Raw genomic sequence first — 21,911 nt, forward strand, 5'->3', positions numbered from 1 at the left:
ACTGGCCTATTGGTTTTTCGATATTTTACTGCAAAAATCTTCCTTTAACTCGATTTTTGTCAAAATTGACTTTACTGACTCGATCCACTTAAAACAGGCATAGCTCAGAATTTTTTTTTGTCTGATTCCAACAAATCATATCATTTTGAAAATAACAATAGGCTAAATAATTTTTTCAAATTTGCTCATTGAGACTATTTTTACCAGCACGGGTCACATATTAATTACCGTTATGTGTCCGACGAACAATACCACTGTGCAGCGTTTACTGCAGTAAAGTTGATCAGGTATTCTGAGCTGGTGTGAGTGTTTGGAGGCAGGGCTAATTTACAAATTGATGGGTCTGTATACTAAATGAAGCATGGGTGTTACATTCAAGCTATTTTAAGGCATGAAGAAAAAAAATTTACAGGAAAAAAAGTTTAATTTTGGTGATCAAAGATGAGTTTTAAGGGATAAAAGGATTGACTACAGGGGGATTTTAAAGATTGCGAGGGCACACAAATAAAAATTAAATAATGTGCACTATTTAAAATTAAATAAAATGTAAAAATAATTTATAATAAATTATAGCAATATAAAAAAAATTCAAATTTGATTTAATGGTGAACAATCAAAATTGACTGCAAATATTTATAGGCATTATGATGTCATCGTTGTGGATTCTGTTTTGAATGAACATATTTTTAATGTCAGTCTGAGATTTATTTATTTTTTTATAATTTTAATGTTACATTTCTTAAAATGTGTAAAGTTTACAAAAGGCAAAATTAAGGTTAAATTAACAAAAAGTTTTAGAAAGGATAAACGTGCTCTTATGGGCCTATAAAATCATTCAGTGCGCACGGCAAGGAATGTTCAATAAAAAAAACAAACAAACTTGCATTTATAATTGGTCGAAGGGAATCACTTGGAAAAAAAGTGTGACGATCTTCAAAATATCTGAACACAGAGGCTCTCTCCTCTGAGCATGTGGTCTTTGTTTGAAGTTTGTGTGGCTGTATCCATTCAGCTGTCAGTCAGAGACAGGCAGCAGCACTAGAATCAGTCCACTCAGAGTGTGCCACTCGGTACAGGCGGGCGATTCTTCATCTCTCCTTCTCTCTTCAGTCCAGGATGGCAAAATAACACGGTGAAGGCGGAGAGATCAGCATCTGCGTATATGGGAGCCTGTTATTAAAGCCAAGTTTAGTTTCCACTAGAGTTAAACACTCTAGGCATCTACGCTTGTAAATGCGTATTTGTCAAATGAAAGTGAAGAGATCGGAGATGTGGAGAGCCGGTGTCCTGCTGCTGTTCGCCGGCTGCGTCTGTACGAGTGTTCCGGAGGAGCCCGCGGACAGAGCGGCTCCATCTGACGGCTACTGCAGCTGGATAACGCGGGCTCAGCCGCACGGAGCTGGAGGCAGGAGAGAGGGCTTCAATGAGTTCAGACTGCGAGTGGAAGGAGACCCGGAGCATTATCATCCCAGCAGCACTTATCGAGGTACATGTCACTGTTTCAGCTGTTGTTAGGACCACCGGCGCGGACAGAGACGCTTCACAGTGCGCGCGCTGGATATGCTGTCTCAAAAACTAGCTAGCTACCTACATAGGCAGCATGTTTGGACATCAAATTGCCCAAATGATAGTGGAAACTGGGTTTTGTTGTCATGCGAGGAAGTTGTTTTGGGAAATATTAGGTTTTGAGTCAAAGGTTTAATTGTACAATGTTTGTGTGCTCTAGCATGGGTCATCTTTGCTGGTCTGGGCGCTTTGTGTCTCTTCTAAACTAACTAACTAACTAACTAACTAACTAACTAACTAACTAACTAACTAACTAACTAACTAACTAACTAATAAGCTACATACGCTGTTGGGTAAACAAGTATTCACAACACCACATTAGCATTCAGTAAGAATGTTGTTAGATTGTAATTGTTTTCAGGACAGTGGTATATTTAATCAGTGTCAAGGCAAGTCGTCACATTCATATCAAGGCTTGTTACATATTTAATTTTAATTTTTACTCTGTTATTTTTTCCAATTAACCTTTTCTGTTTTGATGGTTTTATAAATTGTTCAGTTTAAGTGCTGCTGGTTAGTTCATGTTAACTAATGTTAACTAATACAATCTTATTGTAAATGTTACCACTTTTACTAATAGGTCATTACCAAACATTATATAATCCTAGATCAGTAGTGCGTATAGTTTCATGTATAATTTGACAATGCAAATCAACGTTTTATAATTTTTCTAAACATTTGTGCATTGACCAATGATCTGTGCATTTATGCGCATTATAATGTATGTGAAAATGTGAAATATTTTTCAAATATTTTGTAGATTAGAAGTAGGTAAACCAGAGGAATATAGAAAGAAAAAGTAAATAAAGGTACTAGAGTTGTTAGAATTGTTTTTTAATACAAAATAAGTGAAGTTCCTAAAGGAAATTTCTGGAGGAGTGAACCCATGTAATCTATCAATGAACTGCCAGAGCATAGCAGTATACACCTTGCTCTGGCATCAGCATCGCTTCACACCAGAGCTCAAGTTGAAGCCGCTTTCTTGAGCCCCTCCACTGCAAAGAGCTAGCCAGAAAAGTTTAACCTCAATAGCTAAAGATGATAGGGGTAAACACACTTGTGAAATGCTAAAAAATCTATATCAGATACCTGATATAATTGTATGTGTTTTATTGATTTTGATCACCTGTGAAATCAACCAGAAAGGTCATGCACCCTGAATAATTATTGTGATTATTTCTAGTAACCCTGTATGCAGCCAACCCTGCGTACTTCAGAGGCTTTACTCTTATCGCTCTGAAGGAAGGGCACAATGGTGACCAAGAGGAGGATTATCCTGGAAATTTCCAGGTGAGATGCATCACATGTGTCACACATACAGTATGTAATACAATATATGGCCCAGTGTTTGTTCCAAATGGTAATTAAGTTTTATTGTAATTTAAAGGGATAGTTTATAAAAAATTTTTTAAAATCATTATCACCCTTTTATGTCATAAATCACCAGGATGTTGTAGTTCTTTCTATCGCTAGTCTAAATATAAGTAGCTGTATTACGACTACAAATGAGACCAACATGCAGCTTATATTGCAACCAATCAGCTTTCGTCAAATAAAACGTCAGTATTGGATCTGCACATTACTGTAGGTCTTAAAGTGAACGCAACATAATATAGCCTATACCCGCTCCTGTCTGTGTCATTAATGTTAACCAAACAACAACAACAGGGGGGAAAAAACTACTTACACTTAAAGCACTGTTTTTATCTGTATATTTATGTTGTATTTATTCATTCTTATTTTATTACTGACCATTTACTTGATTGCTTAATTACTTGAGAACTTTTTACTTATATTAAGAAATTGCTTATTGCTGTGTTTTTTTTGTAATATTTTGTTCTTATTTCCCACCCTAAGCGATCGTGTTATTAAAGCTAGATAGCATACCACTGGATTAGCCTTTCTTTTTTTTTTGTAAGATACCAAACAAGATTTAAGCATTTTTTTTGTTTTATTGTCATGTGTGACTATTGTCTTATTGACTATTTTTCGCAAATTTCTGGAAATGATCACCACAAAATCAGTCACTTTGATCTAAAAAAGAAAATCACAAAAAAAAATACTTATACACACATATATATATATATATATATATATATATATATATATATATCTTCCGTTTACCATATTTATTGAGCTCAATATATGTGCATTGATAAATTCTTATATGAATAAAAGCCTAAATTAAATCTGTTCATAATATAAAGCGATTGTGTCTCTTTAGAAGACTTTAATTAAACTGCACAATTCATATGGATTAAGTTTACAATGTCTTTGAGAACTTTTGAAGAGTCAAAGTTGCATGGACTTGCAATGAAGGGACAGAAATCTCTCAGGTTTAATTAAAAATATCTTCTTTTTTGATGATAAACTAAGTCTCATGGGTTTGTAATGACATGAGGGTGAGTAAATTGAATTTTTTTGATGAATTAACCCTTTAAAGGAAAATTTTATTATTTCTGCACTGTGTTGGGCCTTTACTTGATGTCCAAAGAGCAATAATTAAGTATAAAACATCATAGATTTCACAGTTGCCTTAAGAAGGATCTCATGAATATTAGGTACCTTATAGTCCTTCTGGGACAATGAATTAGAGGAGATTCCACAAATATAAAGCTGATGGTTTAGTTTGTATTAAGGCAGCCATCCTGATTGCCTGACTGTGGGATCTACTGTACTCCCTTTTGTGTGCTGGAGCCAAGCTCAGATTCAGCCACACCTGGCAAAGCTCTTACATCAACACCATATGCTGCCTCTCCGCACGAGCTCTCATGCTATGCCAGAGAGTGGAAACGGAACAAAAAAGGCCCATTAAATGTCACATAAACCATAAATCTCAGCTCCCTGCAGAAATGCTCTGCTCAAACCTGCTCTTGCACAGAAGAGATTTCTTGTCTTGCAAGTGGGATGTACGTAGAACAGTGGTTCTTAAATGGTTTTGTTTCAGGTCCCAAATTAGACATTAGACATTTACAGTTACAATTGGCGATGAACATAATACAACATCTTCACATCAAATTGTTCAGCATTAAATTGGAAATCAATTGGAATTTATATTACCAAGAACTATGTTGGACCAACAATATGAACAATTTGGATTGTTTCGTGTTCTTGAAAGAGTGTGCTTAACCCTAATCATGTTTAACCTTATTGAAAGTAAACTAATTTTAATCTGGGCAATATTTTCTATAACCCTGCATACCTTTGTTTGAGGATTAGGGCATCTCTCTCTACAAGCTATTCATAATTATATGGTTAGTTACTTTTTTAGTATTTGCATTTTACACATGCTGCACTACGCTGATGTATGCAACCCTACATCAGAAAGAAGAAGAAGAAGAAAAAAAGCATAGGTCATGAAATATATGATATTGTCATGTGCTGGAGAAAGCAGACGAAGGCGAGGATCTAAATGCAGGGTTTTTAATAAAATAACACATTGAACCAAATAACTCCAGGAATAAAGAAACAAAAACTACTACGACACACAAACTAGAAGCAACCATGACACACAAACTAGAAGCAACCATAACATGTATAACAACCCACAAACACCAGTAAGACACAAGCACTATATACAAAGGGAAGACTAGCTTAACAAGATAACAAGAGGGAGTGGCTAATTTGGAAACACCTGGGAGAACTAATCAACATGAAAAACTACAAAAGAACTACAAAACATGACACAAGACAGGAAATAACAAAAGTCCTCACAAGACAGGGAAACACAGGCTGGGATCATGACAGAGCCCCCCACTTAAGCCTTGTTTATACTCGCCGCGGCCGCAAGAGCGCGAGGGTGCGCGCGGCAAAAATGACGTCAACACGGAGGGGGCGGTCTCGCGCGTTGGCTCCGCAAGACCCCATTTCGCCTGGCGGTGCGCAGCAAATTTTTTGTAACTCCGCGCGCACCTCCGCATCCGAAGATGTACGATTTTGAGGCGACTTTGTCCGAGCTGGTGCGTCAGTACCGGCACATTTATGACCATTCCATGAGGGATCATCGCGACAGCCAGATGGCACAGAATTCATGGAAAGTTTGCATTGATGGGCATCCATCCGTCCAACCATTCATTCCTTTTGTGAATAGGACTTTAGAATACATTTGCATTAAGCACTCAGTTTGTCTTAAGTAACTGCTTACATTTTCAAAATGAGCCTACACTAACTGAAATAGAACCTTTGATAAAATAAGGCATGCTAACTGTACAAAGAGGCTTCATTTAGTAAATCAGTTTACAAGACACTTTCTACAGCATTTATTGTGCTTGTTTAGTGTTAATTTCAGAATGTACAAACAAAATCAGAAATTAGTTGTCATCTTCAGTTAATGCACTGTGAACTAATATAGTTAAAATATAGTATATATATATATATATATATATATATATATATATATATATATATATATATATATATAGTATATATATGTATATATAATATATATATATATATATATATATATATATATATATATATATATATATATATATATAGTATAAAAATATCAATATAGTGTATGCATGTTTTCACATCCATCTATTTTGTTCTAATGTCGACCAATGCCATGCTTTCAGTTTTATGGTTTTATTACAAAACACTGTGATAACTTATACATGAAAGTGAAAGATATATTTTAAAGCACAAAGCAAACACACGAGATTTAACACTTTTTTTTTTTTTTTTTACTTTGATTGGCAACATTACTGTATACATCCCCTTCTGATGACAGTCCTGTACTTGTACTGCGATCAACGAAACTGTGGTCGAGCCCAACTTGTAACTGGAGGCAACACATTTTTGGTTACTGTCAGACGCAAGAACACGTAGTGTGACGGCCAGTCTCTCTTGTAAAGTTACGGGGCTCATGTGGGTTCGTTTATGTTCCACGAACGGCTTGCGGGACGCCCTGTTCACCTGTTCCGGTAAACTACTTCTTCGCTCCTGCTTTCGACGGATTTAAGAACAATTACTCCAAGTCGCCCCCTGTCGTTTCACAGAATACTACAACGGCGCGCGCGTCGACTATAAACGCCTCGTCCGTTTGGGGGAGGAGCGCGCGCAGTTTGCGGAGCTCGCGCTGCGGAGCCAGGCGCGAGTATAACAGGGCCTTTAAGGAGCGGATTCCAGACGCTCCACAGGAAACAGTCTAGAAGGGTGGTGGAACGGAGGCAGAACAGGGGGAGGGATGGTGGGCCAGGCCTGTGCAGGGGGACAGGACTTGGACCCAGACATGGCAGAGGTGGGTGGACCTGGGCCGGGGAGCGTGGGCGGACCTGGGCCATGGAGCAGTTCAGGGAGCCACGTCGGCTCAGGGGACCACGTCGGCTCAGGCAGCTCAGGGGACCACGGAGGCGCAGGCAGCTCAGGGGACCACGGAGGCGCAGGCAGCTCAGGGGACCACGGAGGCCAGGGCGGCACAGACCATTCAGGAGACCAGGCTGGTACAGAAAGTTCAGGAATGGCCTCTGTGGATGGGTAAACAGACCGTTCAGGAGGTCAGGGTGGCACTGACCATTCAGGAGGCCAGGCTGGCGCAGAGAGTTCAGGGATGGCCTCTGTGGATGGATAGCCCCCTCCCAAATTTCTCTTGGGAGGAGCTAAGGACTCTGAAGTGAGTTCATAGACTGAAGGCCTCTCTGGATTCAGGACAGGAGACAGAGCCATCTCTGGATTCAGGACAGGAGACGGAGCCCTTTGGGGACTCAGGACAGGAGATGATGTCCTCTCGAGATTCAGGACAGAGGCTCGAGCCCTCTCTGGATGCTGGTCAGTGGCTGGAGCACTCTCTGGACGCTGGTCAGTGGCTGGAGCCCTCTCTGGACGCTGGTCAGTGGCTGGAGCCCTCTCTGGACGCTGGTCAGTGGCTGGAGCCCTCTCTGGACGCTGGTCAGTGGCTGGAGCCCTCTCTGGACGCTGGTCAGTGGCTGGAGCCATCTCTGGACGCTGGTCAGTGGCTGGGGCCCTCTCTGGACGCTGGTCAGTGGCTGGAGCCATCTCTGGACGCTGGTCAGTGGCTGGGGCCGTCTCTGGACACTGGACATGTACAGGAGACGTAGCTGGACTCTGGACGGTGGGCAGTGTGATCATGATGGGTAGAGACTTGGGCTTGGATGCCATGACAGTTGGGGTACACAGTGGTCCAAGCTCCTCCACTTCCCCTACCATGAATGGATATCCACACAGCCACAGAGCGAGGTCAATATACTGAGCCGGGGTCCAGCCAGTAGTTTCCTCCGACATCAGTTGGCCAATGTAATTGTCCAGCCCGCTCCATAAACATTCCATAAGCATAATGTCATCCAATGGAGCAAGATGGTAATAGGCAAGAAAGTCCTTCACATATTCCTCAATGGAACGGCCATTTTGATACATGGAGCAAGGATACGTATAGGGTCCTGATTTCCTCCTGCTAGATCCATAGTGGTGGGTTGTTCTGTCACGTGCTGGAGAAAGCAGACGAAGGCGAGGATCTAAATGCAGGGTTTTTAATAAAATAACACATTGAACCAAATAACTCCAGGAATAAAGAAACAAAGGAACAAAAACCACTAGGACACACAAACTAGAAGCAACCATAACATGTATAACAACCCACAAACACCAGTAAGACACAAGCACTATATATACAAAGGGAAGACTAGCTTAACAAGATAACAAGAGGGAGTGGCTAAATTGGAAACACCTGCGAGAACTAATCAACATGAAAAACTACAAAAGAACTACAAAACATGACACAAGACAGGAAATAACAAAAGTCCTCACAAGACAGGGAAACACAGGCTGGGATCATGACAGATATAAAGGGCATTGGATAAGTTCCATCTCACATATTTGTTTGTTTATGAGATCTGATGTTTTTTTTTCTTTTTTTTCTGATGTCTGGATAATGGAATAATGGAATTATTATTCGGCTATGCTAGTTCAGTAGGTGCAGAGTGTTTTGGCAAGTCCAGTCTTCATTATACATACTGTATTATGTCTGTACACATTTTTCAGTCTGAATACATTCCTTCTGATATTGCATATTCTGTTTTCATACCTGAAACTCTGCAATGCGAGGAAAATATATATTTTGTTGTACATATGCAGTGTGTGTAGATGCATACTGCATGTGAAGAGTGTCATTTTATGTCTGTTACCATAGCAGTGAGAAGCTTATCAAAGAAAACCAGTCATATGACAAAAAAAATTCACATATGTGTCAGAGCAACTCAGCATCACAGCCCTGTGCACAACTGGTGTGCTTCCTTTTCTAACATACCTTGAATTTGAATAATAAAAAATAAAATAGCTAAGTGGTCATTCTTCCTCCAACAATTAATTATCTCTGAATCAGAGTGTTACAAAGATTGGTGGGAGAGAGTCCTGGACTGCACTGTGCATTCATGCAAGGTATTTTTGCTTGAGTAAACAGTCTCATTTAAAAGTTTCACTATTGATTACTAGATTATATACATTTTTATATAAAGATTATTATACAATTTTTCAATAGTTTGTCAACTTCATCTAAACCGCAATGGTTCTTTGCTGCTTAGCTTCCGTAAGTGTTTAGTATGGAAATACTCTTCCAAAAAGGCAAGGCCTATGGTGAGCACTTAGCATCACTTAACACTAACTTGCAAGAAAGTGGACAGGAGTGGTAGAGAATATTTGATTTGAATAGAGAAAAAAGGCTAGGTGCTTCAGACTAGGGTTACTGGTAATGTGCTATGATGGAAAATTACACAAGGAGGCCAAAAACAAACAGCAAGGGATTTTTTGGCAGAACAGCCTTTGTTTTCAGATTTTTTTGTTTGCTTGAACACAGAGTTCTAGCTTAAATCTGTAACAAGATCTGCCAAAGTCCTTGATGTATGACATAATATAGTGGCATAGACACAGGACATAACGTACTTGGAAATATCAAGTTGTACTGTATATGTTGCTTCTCCACTGCAAACAAAAATATACCAAAAAGTTTTTGGCCTGACCAAGGCACTACCATTGTACTATCATTGCCTTGAAATTATTGGGCTATAAGTGACCCCCTCACAACATTATTAGCTAATTATATAATAGTTCAAGCCAGTTACTTATACATAGACGATGCATAAATGCATGTACATGAATTGCAGAAAAACACACAAGAATGTGGGGTAACACTTTTCTGTGATTAATGAATGACTACACAGGAACAAATGAGTAATGCAATATTAACATTCTTATAAATACAATTAACTAACTAGAAACTAATGATGAATGAATTAGGATGTAATAGCGATCAGTTGAATGAGGTAGTTCATTATTATCTAATCAGTAACTACTATTTTTTCATACCTCCCAGAGGACTACTAAGAACTACTATTTACAGCTTCAAAATTAGTGAGAGTAATGCAAATGGTATAATTAATTCTAAAGTAAAGATTATGATAACCTACTAGTAATTACTCAGGTATAACCAAATCCTTCAGAAGGATTTACTAATTATTTAGAACAGTATTCTAAAATTAAAAGCATGATAACTCCCTAGTAATGACTGAAGGTAGTGTAAGCTTTTGAGGTTTCTGTAAGGTTTTGGATAGTAATTCATGTTACTACATACTGGCCATTTGGAACAATATTCTAAACTGAATATCATGGTAACCCACTAGTAATGACTCATTACCAAATCTGTCAAAAGCGAGTACTATCCAAAACCTTACAAAAAGTGACTTCAGTCATTACTAGTGGTTTACCATGATCTTCACTTTTGGATTAATTACTATGCATTATTTACATTAATTATGAACCCGTAGTTCTTAGCAGTCCTCTGGGAGGTGTGAAAACAATCTTAGTTAGCGTATTGATTAGCTAATAGTGAGCTACTTGAACAGTGTGCTTTTACTTACTAATTAGTTAATCAGAGTTTTTTGATAGTTAAAGGGTTAGTTCACCCAAAAATGAAAATTCTGTCATTAATTACTTACCCTCATGTCGTTCGACACCCGTCAGACCTCCGTTCATCTTCGGAACAGAAATGAAGATATTTTAGTTGAAATATGATGGCTCTGAAAGGCCTCCATTGGCTCAATGGCACGTTACACTCTCAAGACCCTTAAAAGGTACTAAAGACGTCGTTACAAAGTCCATCTCACTACAGTGGTTCTAAAATAACTTTATGAATCGGCGACAATAGTTTTTGTGCGCAAAAAAACCCCTAAATAACGACAAAACACGGCCTCATGAAGCTTCGAAGCATTATGAATCAGTGAGCCGAATGATGATTCGGATCGCGTGTCAAACCGCCAAACTGCTGAAATTTGGCAATTCAAACCGCGGATTCGACTCGCTGATTCATAACGCTTTGGGTGGTGCGTGGGTGTGCTAAGCCTGAGACTGGGGGTTTGTCCGAATACCTAGCCTTAAGTATGAGCAACACTGATGCTGGTTCTTATGACTACTTTATCCTGTAGTCATAAACATAATTTATTATGCCTATGTAATTAACTGAAATAGGATCAGCAATGACAGCTTTTGGTGTAATTACTCAGGCTAAAACATGCCCACGCAGGCAGCACTCCCAAAGGGATGTGAGCCGTGGAGGGCTGAAGGAAAGGTTGGCGTCTCGAGGTGACACCCTCACTGCACCGCTCTCCTTCCTCATCCCTGTTCTTTTTGCTCATTTCCCCAGAGAGCCCACCTCGTGTCTCTGCCCTTAATAAGTGAGAGCAGAGCACTGCCAATACTGACTCTTCCAGTCAGAGCCGCCACACGGAGACTCACCTTTCACCCCTCTGCTGCGTTAACCCCTGTAGCTGGGAGAGACTAGTGTTAATACTGGGGGTCTTAAGTGCTGTGGAAAAGTTTCATGAGGTGGGATCTTTTTTGAGACAAGAGGCTTAAATGTTAACTGTATTTGGCTTTTGGATACTTGTAATCTTCTTATTTTTACACCATACTGTGTTGGGTTACTTTACACAAAATATAAAAACAAAAAAGTAGCGAAAAGCTACTAGAAATTTGATATTGATAATTTATTGTTGATAATATCTTGATAATATTTGCATACCATGGATAGAATGGATAGAATAGAATATAATGGTATATTTTATTGTACCATAGTAAAACCATCTAATAACAGTGGTATCGTCAATGATTTTGTAAGGGTACTCTGAAGAGAGTTCCTTCAGAAACCCCTAAGATTCATGACCACAAGTAGCGACCTCCCTATTAACCTCCAGAACCAACCCGGAGGCAAGTCGCATTTATTATTTCGTTTCTTATTATTCCCAGGAGCTGGCAGACACCCTCTCTCTTTTTTGGGCTTTTATTTGCTGTTGAAATTGATTTTGTGCCATAGTTAATTAGTGCCAGCCTTGGGTTTCTTTGAATGGATGATGTGTGGTATGGCTCTGTGAGGGGAGACTGTCGAGGAAACACAGGAAGCATCGAGTCAGAGCCGTTCAGTCAGTGATATGCTTCCTGGCGGTATTCAAATTCAAATATGATTAAGGCACTGTGAACATATTTCCGAATACCTGAATCCCAGTGAGAAAAATTAATTGTTTTGCAGAATTTTACTCTGTCTGGTACTTTTGGAGAAATGACACGACAACAGATTTGGAGAGTTTAAACAGAAAGATGCTTCATGGCTCTGTTTCAAAACCTAGTAAATTGCCTTGCTGCCTACTGGTTAAGTAGCTGCCTTATCGTTTTTATTTCACATAGGGAAAATGCTTTATTATAGTTTTTCTTAATTGCTGATCAATTCTCAAATTAGATTTTTTCCCTCAAAACAATACGTCCAGATCTCTGAAGAATTAGTTTATTGTTCACAACTGATTTTAATTTCTTATTCATTTCACTAAATTGCACATGTTTTGGCACGTGTGCAAAAGATTAAGAACAATTGTCTACAATTTGTGAAATAACTAAATACATGTAGCTTACTGATCAAAACGGATGAGTTGTTTCTCAGTGAAATTGTTTTAAACATTCTTTTGGCACGTGTGCAAAAGATTAAGAACAATTGTCTACAATTTGTGAAATAACTAAATACATGTAGCTTACTGATCAAAACGGATGAGTTGTTTCTCAGTGAAATTGTTTTAAACATTCTTTTGGCACGTGTGCAAAAGATTAAGAACAATTGTCTACAATTTGTGAAATAACTAAATACATGTAGCTTACTGATCAAAACGGATGAGTTGTTTCTCAGTGAAATTGTTTTAAACATTCTTTCATTGTGTGAGCCATCACATGCAAAATGATGCATTCAATTATAAAAAATCTGTAGGACATACAGTATTTGTATTTAATAAATATCTATGACATGGAATGGGTTAGATGTCTGCTAAATTGGCAAATAAACTGCCTGTCACGTTTTATCACAGGGATGAAGAAGGTGGGTGAAATATAATCAAATATAACTTGATTGATTAACCCTTTCGCACGTACGATCACACCGGTGTGATTAGAATGTTCATTGAATCACATGATCAACTGCTAAATTTAAATGTGCTTTTGCACGTTGGCTGGGGCTGAGGCGGAAGTCATATAGAACCATTCAGTGTTTTTTTAACTGTATAATGTTTATTTTAAAGCAGCACTAGGTAACTTTTCAACCTTCATAATATATTTTCAAGACTCTTGTGATGATACATCGACTTACAATAGGTTGAATGACACATCTGCCATAGCTTGACGGGGTCTGTATCGTTTTTAATCGTACTTTTAAACTTCGGGTTTCGGGGTAGTAACCCGAGAAAAAAAAGAACTACAAAATTCGACTGCTTTACGGCATATACGTCACTTCCACCACCACCCCCACTTCCTTAAATTTGGACGTGCAAGCCCGAGCCCAACTATCATTTGTTTGCCGGATGTTATAGTCATGGCCGAAGCAGCACAGAAAAATAAGAAAGCAAAGGTTTTGTCGGAGGAAAGCAAAAAGAAGAAACGAGAAAGTTATCGGATTAAAGGCAGGACGAGGATCAACATTGGGCCAGCGTTTGCTCATTGGCGTGAGCTGAAGGAGGAGGGGCTACATTCTTGCAAGTAAATACATAAATAAATAAATACATCATATTTTAGGATACCTAACATGTCTGTGATATTTATTTATTTGTCTTGCCTCAAGCTATAATGCAAATCGATTTTTCAAATTTGCAGATTCATCTATGGTAGCTTGATATTATAATATTGACGATGTATGGCTATTACCTACCACTCAAACATTGAATTGAAGTATCATATAGATTCTGTAAAACGGGAACCAATTGACTAGGCTACTATAATGACGCTGGCTTGTAAACGTGAGCATCGCGATCATTTGGTGTTTGAAAAAAATAAAACCCATGAAATTATATTCATATGACATGCTGAAACATATGCCACTGTACCTGGGACGAAGACATTTCACACGCGACGCAAGCAGAACACCTGCATGTGAACTCCTGCAGTGTTCAGGGCTATCACGCCGCATTCACACGGGCCGAGAAGCATTGATGCCGACGCCCCGTGTGAATGCGGCGTCATAGTTGTCATGTCAACAAATTAACGTGCGATGCATCCACTGATGTAAGATGACAAAAGTTTACGACAGTAGTAGAGGACAATACTATTTCCCAACTGTAGGGGGACCCCGAGAGCAAAAACTACCTAGTGCTGCTTTAAGTTTCAGACATTTAAATACACACAAGTACCAGCAAAACATTACATTTAGAGTTTGTAAAGTACACAATGATGTCTATGGAAGCAGCAATAATAATCCTTTCCACTATAATTAGACAAGTTTTATTCATATCAGATACACATTGCGTAAGTAACTTTAAAGTTTACTTTATTCTTCTCCCAGTTCACCGGCCACTTACATTCATGTATTTCGGAAGAAGTGAATGAATTCACGTGTTGTAAATCCACATTTAAAAAAAAAAAAAAAAAAAAAAAAAATTTTTTATTTTTTCTAAATAAAAATAGATCCACATTTATAAAGATCAGTGAATAGATCCAATTCTCTGAAATACCCCATCACGCATATAGCGCAACTAACGCAATCGTATTAAAGGTGTTTAAACATCAAACTTAATTAATTTGCCCATATTTGACAATCATAATATCAGATATGTCATGCTATAGTTAATATATGTGAATATTTTTAATAAAAGAGGAACAATTTAATAAAAGCAGATAATCAGTCATACAGCACTATTGTGACTGCGGTGTGTCACGTTACAAGCAATGACGTGTCACCGAAACAATAAAGTGACTAATAGTTCTAAATAATGGTCGCACTATGGTCACACTAGGACACACTAGACGATTTTCACATCTTATTTTAAAACTGTGGAAGTCCACAGACATAATGACAGTTTCAACCGATTTTTAGCATTGTAATCCTCTGAAAGCACACACTAGACCAGACCGTGAGACAACACACTTGTTGATTGTAGGAACGATTTCACAGTGACACGAGATCTCATGGAGACTCCATCACTTGAGAAGAAAAACAAATGGATTTATTTGGACTAGGGATGAAACGATTACCGGTTTCACAATAAACCACAATAAAATTTAGTGACGGTTAATAATATCGTTTAAAATTTAATTATCATTAAAACCGCGTGTGATTATCACGATTTTGAAAACTTGCGGTAAATCTTGTCCAGTCAGCGTCAGTCAGGCGCAGTGCTGTTTTTTGAATGAGAAGAAATGGCAGAAGGCAGTGACAGCACCGGGAGATTGTTCAGACTTCTAAAAGGACCAAATCTGAGGCGTGGTCATATTTTGGCTTTTACAAAAGTCCTGAGGGAAACTTAATCGAAGATGGTCACCCTGTCTGCAGAACATGCCAGAAGAAAGTCGATGTATAGGGGGAACACTTCAAAACTACGAACGCAAGGCAAGTGGACTACGTCTGGGAAATAATAACGTGAAGCGAACGAACAAATTCAGTCAAGACTAGGGTGACATTTAAGGGATAATAATCAGGGCTTGACATTAACAACCGCCATTTGCAGGTGTAACGTTATTTCGGCTGCACACTATAGCCACTTTGGCGGTTGAACTTATTATAGTCTTCTCAAAAGCCATCTGTTATAATCGCGTTGCGCATTATAACCCCTCACACGTGTTTCTATTGAGTTCATGAATGCAATGTCTCATAATCAGAGGCGTTCAGATTAGCCAGAGTTATGTTCAGAGCGCGCTCTCATTCACTGAAAAATGCCCTCAAAGCAGAGATAAACGTGGGATGTACGCAGGAGATTAACTCATCATACAGTGGTTTACTGTTTTTGTTCTATTTCAGCAGGGAAAATAGTTTCAAACAAACACAGCAAAACCACAGCGTATCTGACATGACTGGCATAAAGTTGGCGAATTTAGGGACCGTCTCTAAAGTTACATACAACATTGGTAACGTTATACACGTTTCAAACTTCAATAGCATTTGAAGAGAATGACAGTCATAAAACTGACTGTAAAGTGTTCCTCTAGGTGTCAGGTATGATGCACACATTTTGATATTTAATAAAATAAACTGTCAAATCATATGGAAATATGGATATGCATTATTTCACCAGGATACTGTTTGGGCTCTTACACAAAATATGCTGATTTAAATGCATCATTGCTGAACACTAGGGGTGTAACGATTCGTTTTAACAACGATTCGATTCGTATCACGATTTGAGGTTGTCGATACGATTCAAGGACGATATTGGTTCATTTAGAACGATACGATCCGAAACGATTCAGTGACTTGAAATCGATTCAGTAACTTTTTAGCCAAAAATTGTGTGACTGAAATAAATATCTGGATACTGGTCATTGCAGGTGAAGTTTCCTAGACTCCTGTTGTTTCTTGTAAGGGAATCAGGTATCAATTAATTATGGATATAAACAAACAAGTAAACAAAAATTAATGGCAAATGCATTCAAATTTTATTTGAATAAAATGCAACCAACAGTTTAGGTTGAATTAACAGGAAGTTAACCTTTTCTGCTCTCATTTTCAATATTCAATACATTTTCAATAAAAGCACAGTAAGTGCAACCAACATTTCAACAGTAGGTTAACCTGCTACTTCTGCTTTTGTTTTCCAACATACAAATATTACAATATTAATATAAAAAAATAAAGTGCAACTAACTTCTCTTCAGGTTTAATTAAAAGTAGGTTTACCTGCTACTTTTGCTGTTGTTTTTCAACATTAAAATAATACAAATACAATATTAATATCAAAAATAAAGTGCAACCAACATTTCTTCAGGTTGAATAAACTGGCTGAACCTGCTACTACAGGGCTCGACATTAGGCCGGTTCACATGCTTGTCCTTCGGACAAGTAAATCTGTCATTCACTTGTCCGAGTAAAACATTTGCTTGTCCGGATTTTTTTTGTAAATATAATCTATTCTGAAGCAATATTCTCACCAGTGTTTAATCAGCTTTGACATATTTAAATAAGCATATTTGTCATATTTGTACCTTTTTATAAAGGGCATTTTTTCATATCTTATAAAATATAGGGTATGCTTCGGCTTTCCTTTTATATTCTTAAATTTGATCAATAAATTAAACTAGAATAAGACACTATAGGCTGTTACCAATCAAATTAAATCATTTACACTGAAAAATTACAACTGCATTAAATAATTTTATGAGATTATTTTAAATATTTTTGAATATACAAATAAGAAATGTTGGGAAGATGAAACTAAACCACCAGTAGGTGGCAGCAGGTGACCGTCTTAATGAGCGATTCATTGAGTCGATTCAGTGAAACGGCTGAATCATTCAAGAATTTGGCGGTCGTTTACGAATAGGCCATTGAATCTTTGATTCAACCGATTCATTAAAACGCTGAATCATTCACTAACACACAATGTTCCTGTGAGATGCGTTACGGTTCTGCTGTGATATTTGTTTGGAACTATTTTCGCTGCTGAAATAGAACAAAAACAGTCCATATTGCTTCTAAAATGTAAGTGACTTAATGTTAAATTGTTTATGGAACTGGCTTATGAAATCAGTGTCATTTTCAGTCGTGATGGTATTCAGGAAAACACTCTTGTTAGAGTAATGTTGCTTAACTGTATCATATGTTATAAATATAAAAACTGCACAATTTTAACTGTGTATGTTAACTGAGTTTCTTTGTATGAGCGGCGCTCATTTGTTTTCGTTCTCGAGATGCTGCGTGAGCCTCAACACTTCAGAACACTTCTCTGTGCGTTCACTATGTCACCAGCAGTATTAAAAACTCGCTCTGCTGGCACACTGCTGCCAGGAATGCACAGGTAACATTTAGCAAGGGTTGAAAGTACAGGTAGCTCTTTCTCCTGGTGGCTTGATTATTTCTCGCTCGTTATCTTCTCCTCTGTCATCCGCCATACTATGTTTTGTTTTCTTAGCGCTGCTGCTGGTGCGTGGCGATGATGTCACAGATAGGCAGACTGAATCAAGTAACGTTTAACGCCTTTATCATTAAAAGTGCTAAGAAAAAACATCCATATAAAGTCTGACGTGCTTAAATCCAATGCGTCATTTCCTATTATCGATACAATCGATTGATTACCTTTTAAAACGATGTTAGATCGATACATGTCGTCCGGAAGGCCAACTTGCCGAGCACAGATCGATGTAGTTAGATCATAGGAATATAAATCGATACATCGATGGAGTAGATGAATCGTTACACCCCTACTGAACACTGATGAGAATATTGCTTGAGAATATATTTACAGAGATAATATTAGAGATTATATTTACACAAAATTATTATTATTTATGCGTTATGCGTTGCTATTGACGACGGCCATTATAAGGAAGGAAATCCCACAGAATAGAATCTAGCTTAAAAAAGTGCATGGAGCTGCTTTATTTATTTGTTGTTAACTTGTTGAAATGTTTTAAGTGTGTGCATCTGTTCTTTTTGAACACTTTCATCTCATTTGAACAAAACCGTGATAATATTGATAACCGTGATAAGTTGGGTCACTATAATCGTGATGTGAAATTTCCATACCGTTTCATCCCTAATTTGGACAAATGATTTGGGATCGTGCATGCTCTGATGCGATTGTGAGCACACAATTGAGGACAAAAGGTCGAAAAGCCTTGAATCGGGCTTAAATTCTTCAAGTGTGTGGCCAACCATTGCAAACAACCATTTACTTTTTCCAGTAAACTTTATCTACTGTTGAAATCTGTATTTAAAAACCCTCATTGTTAGACACAATAGCATACAGCTAGACAAAACAGCTTGACATTCTTGTATAATATAGTAAGCAGTCGGTGTTAAAAAACAAAACTAAAGAACATCTAAGCCTGGTTTCACAGACTTTACACAGGATTATGCATTAATTAAATTAGGACATTTAAGTAGCTGTTATAAAGGTCCTTAGAAAAAAGAAAAAAAAGCTTTACTGGAGGGCATCTTACCAAAACAATGGCACAGACATATTGTATGATAAAAACAGCTACAATATGCATTTTAGTCTGGGACTAGGCTTAAAGGGCATATTGCAGGTTAGAGTGAGTCAATGTATAGAAAAATAATGTAGGAACTAGATACTTTAAAATACGCTATTAAAGCTTTTGGAGTCGTTTTTGTGAGAGAATTTTACTTCCGCGTCTAAAAATGCCACATCCGGAAGTGACGTAACGAGAGGGAGTGCGGTGAATTTCAGCGATAGGAAAACAATGGATCGCAATGACAGTTCGGACGCATAGGAAATTATAAACGTTTATTAATACTCATATGGTAGACCAAAGCCATACAATTATGACACACAATTAGAGACAGACCAGGATTAGACAGAACAACGATTAGAGGAGACAAATTGAGTATTTGTGTGAGGAGAAACAGTGGAGAACAGAGCAGGTGTCTAGGTGAGAGACCAGTGTTAGTTTATAGATAATGCTAGCTAAACAATATGTGTACACTGTGCTCAGATTACAATACTGTACAGATTATTATCATGTATCCGGCATTAGGGATAATTATATCTGCATTTATGTTCAAACCTAGAGACTTTCAAACATCAAAATGTAATTTATTAATATGTATTTGTGTCAAAATGACATATAAACAGCTTTTTCTATATTCTATTTTACCTGGAAACGCTTCCAACACGTTTGCGTGTTGCATGAAAAACAGGCGTTGGTTCTATTTCTAGCATGCACGCGTTTTCAGCGGAGCTCGAGTGTGGCAGTGTACAAGCTCTAACCTGTTAACATGAGAGCCAAAATAAAAACGGACATGCCACGCAGCCAGTGGCTTGTGTTTCTACGAGCTGAATCTCTGACGGATCTGTGAGCGTCATGCCGACAACCGAACCATAGACAGTGTAGTGTTATTGTATGCGTTTTTCATGTTATCCTTTATTCATTAATTCTGTGTTATGGGTTTATTTCGTGTCGATTCACCGATAGTGTGAGACTGTGAGGATGTATGACGTGATGAGTATGTATTTGAGTGAACTTGAATGTACTTACGGCATGCATTTGTTTTAATGTACATACTGTGTATTCATCAATGTTCAAATTGATTCACGTAAACAACGGCAAAGAAGCATAAAGTGTGGATGTTTATTCATTTAGTATCCTCCTTTACATGAGTATTACCATGTTAAACACATCATAATGCTGCAATGATAATTCAAAGTGATGATGATCTAAAGTGAACGCTACACCTACACACACCACCACGTGTTTCCAAGCAGATGCAGAAGTGAAGTCACGTCTCTTCACCTGCACAAAACGCCACCATGCAGGTTTCCAGGTTTCCTCAACTTATATTTTTATAGGAAACCTGTGGACTCAGTGTCCTGACAGGCTGGACACAATAATTTACCATGACAATGATACATTGGAATAGAAAATCTACCAAAAATACATGGACTCCAACTGAATACCAACCTATTCTGCACTGAGCCAACGCAGAGCTTGGCAAGCAACTCCCTCTCGTGATGTAATATGACGCGATGTTGAAAAAAAAAAGCGTTTTTTACAAGCGGCTAACGAAACGGCCCCTTTATCAACTAAATTTGTGCTCTTATGTCTTTTTAAAACAATTAAAATCCTGCATTACTTTTTCATATGGTATTTTCATACAAGGTTATATATTCATTTAGAATTTTTTTTTTACCTGCAATATGCCCTTTAAGCCTTGTCTGTGAAGCTTGGGGCTAAACATTTTGACCAGTACGACTCACATGCTGACATAAAGACTTTTAATTTTGGTGGCAAGTTTCTTTTGCATAGTCATTTTTCTCCAGTTTCACACTGGAGAGCTTCTTTATAGTGGATATTGAAGTTGTAATTCTAACTGATAGTGTTACTGACACTGGTTTTTCATGTTTAATGTTTAGCTGCTTGCTTTAAAGCAATCTATTGTACAAAGTGGTATATAAATAAACTGGAGTGACAATTGCAGAGCTCGTATAAACAAATTGCACATCGCTATGATCAGATGCTTTCTTTACTGATGTTTTCTCTTCACTGTCATATATACATATTACATTTTAAGCACCGCTCCCAACAGCGTAGGTGGGTCGGAAACAGTATATCATGCAAAGGTATTTCAAACTTACTTTTACCCCTAAACGAAAATCGAAAAATAAAAGAACTTCACCGCGAGTATATCAGGGCCTTTACTCTGGAGACTCAAGCCTCTTTTCGCAGCTCATCTGGCTGGAGAGACAACCATTTCAAACCAGCCACCTCAGGAACAGCCTCCCTGGACCTGGTTGCTGGTTTAGATTCAGTGCCTGGAGTGAAAGTCACTTAGAACAGCCCTCTTTCTCTCTCTCACTTGTTCGTCAGCCTTCAAGGTTGATATGGTCTAATAAGGCCAGGCTTTTCTTTAGCTTTTTTTTTTCTTCTTCTTTTTTTTTTTTTTGCTGTGCCTCCAGAGAAACCTTTTGCATCTAGGGTTATTTAAAATCTGTGAGCATGCGCCTTCTTAGCCGTTTTTGAGACTGCTCTAAAAGCACTTTTTGTTGGGTTCTCTTGGGAAGTGAGCTGGCACTGGTGCTGACTGAGTGACTGCTTTCCCTTGGACTTGATAACAACATGTGCTTTAAACAAAGCAAATAAGCCTATACATTTATTGCAGGTTGTGCATCTTGTTCTTATTAGGGTGAGTAATCATTCTGTGGTACCTACTGAAACAATAGGCCAACTATGGTTTGAACTGTATATACTGTATTTAACTTCTTTAGAGGAGCCAAGAACATTTTTTGAATGGGAGGGAATTACTGTAATTTCTTATATGGCATTCTTTTTATAACTATAATGTTATATTGTTATATAATTAATGGAGGAATTAATTACACTACTACTAAAGTGGTCATTTTGACTTTGCAGTTTCCAGATCA

General features: G+C 38.0%; 1 protein-coding gene across 1 annotated transcript in view; it reads left to right on the forward strand.

The window, feature by feature from the left end:
• Window positions 1-1,017: 1,017 nt before the first annotated feature.
• spon1a (spondin 1a) overlaps window positions 1,018-21,911 on the forward strand; it is a 329,503-nt gene continuing 308,609 nt past the window's right edge. The window contains exons 1-2 of the mRNA XM_079824799.1: window positions 1,018-1,486; window positions 2,750-2,856. Of these exons, the coding sequence (XP_079680925.1) occupies window positions 1,234-1,486; window positions 2,750-2,856 (360 nt within the window). The 5' untranslated portion in view covers window positions 1,018-1,233. The remainder of the gene's footprint in view (window positions 1,487-2,749; window positions 2,857-21,911) is intronic.

This window comes from Gobio gobio, assembly GCF_949357685.1.
Source record: "Gobio gobio genome assembly, chromosome: 9".
Taxonomy (NCBI): domain Eukaryota; kingdom Metazoa; phylum Chordata; class Actinopteri; order Cypriniformes; family Gobionidae; genus Gobio; species Gobio gobio.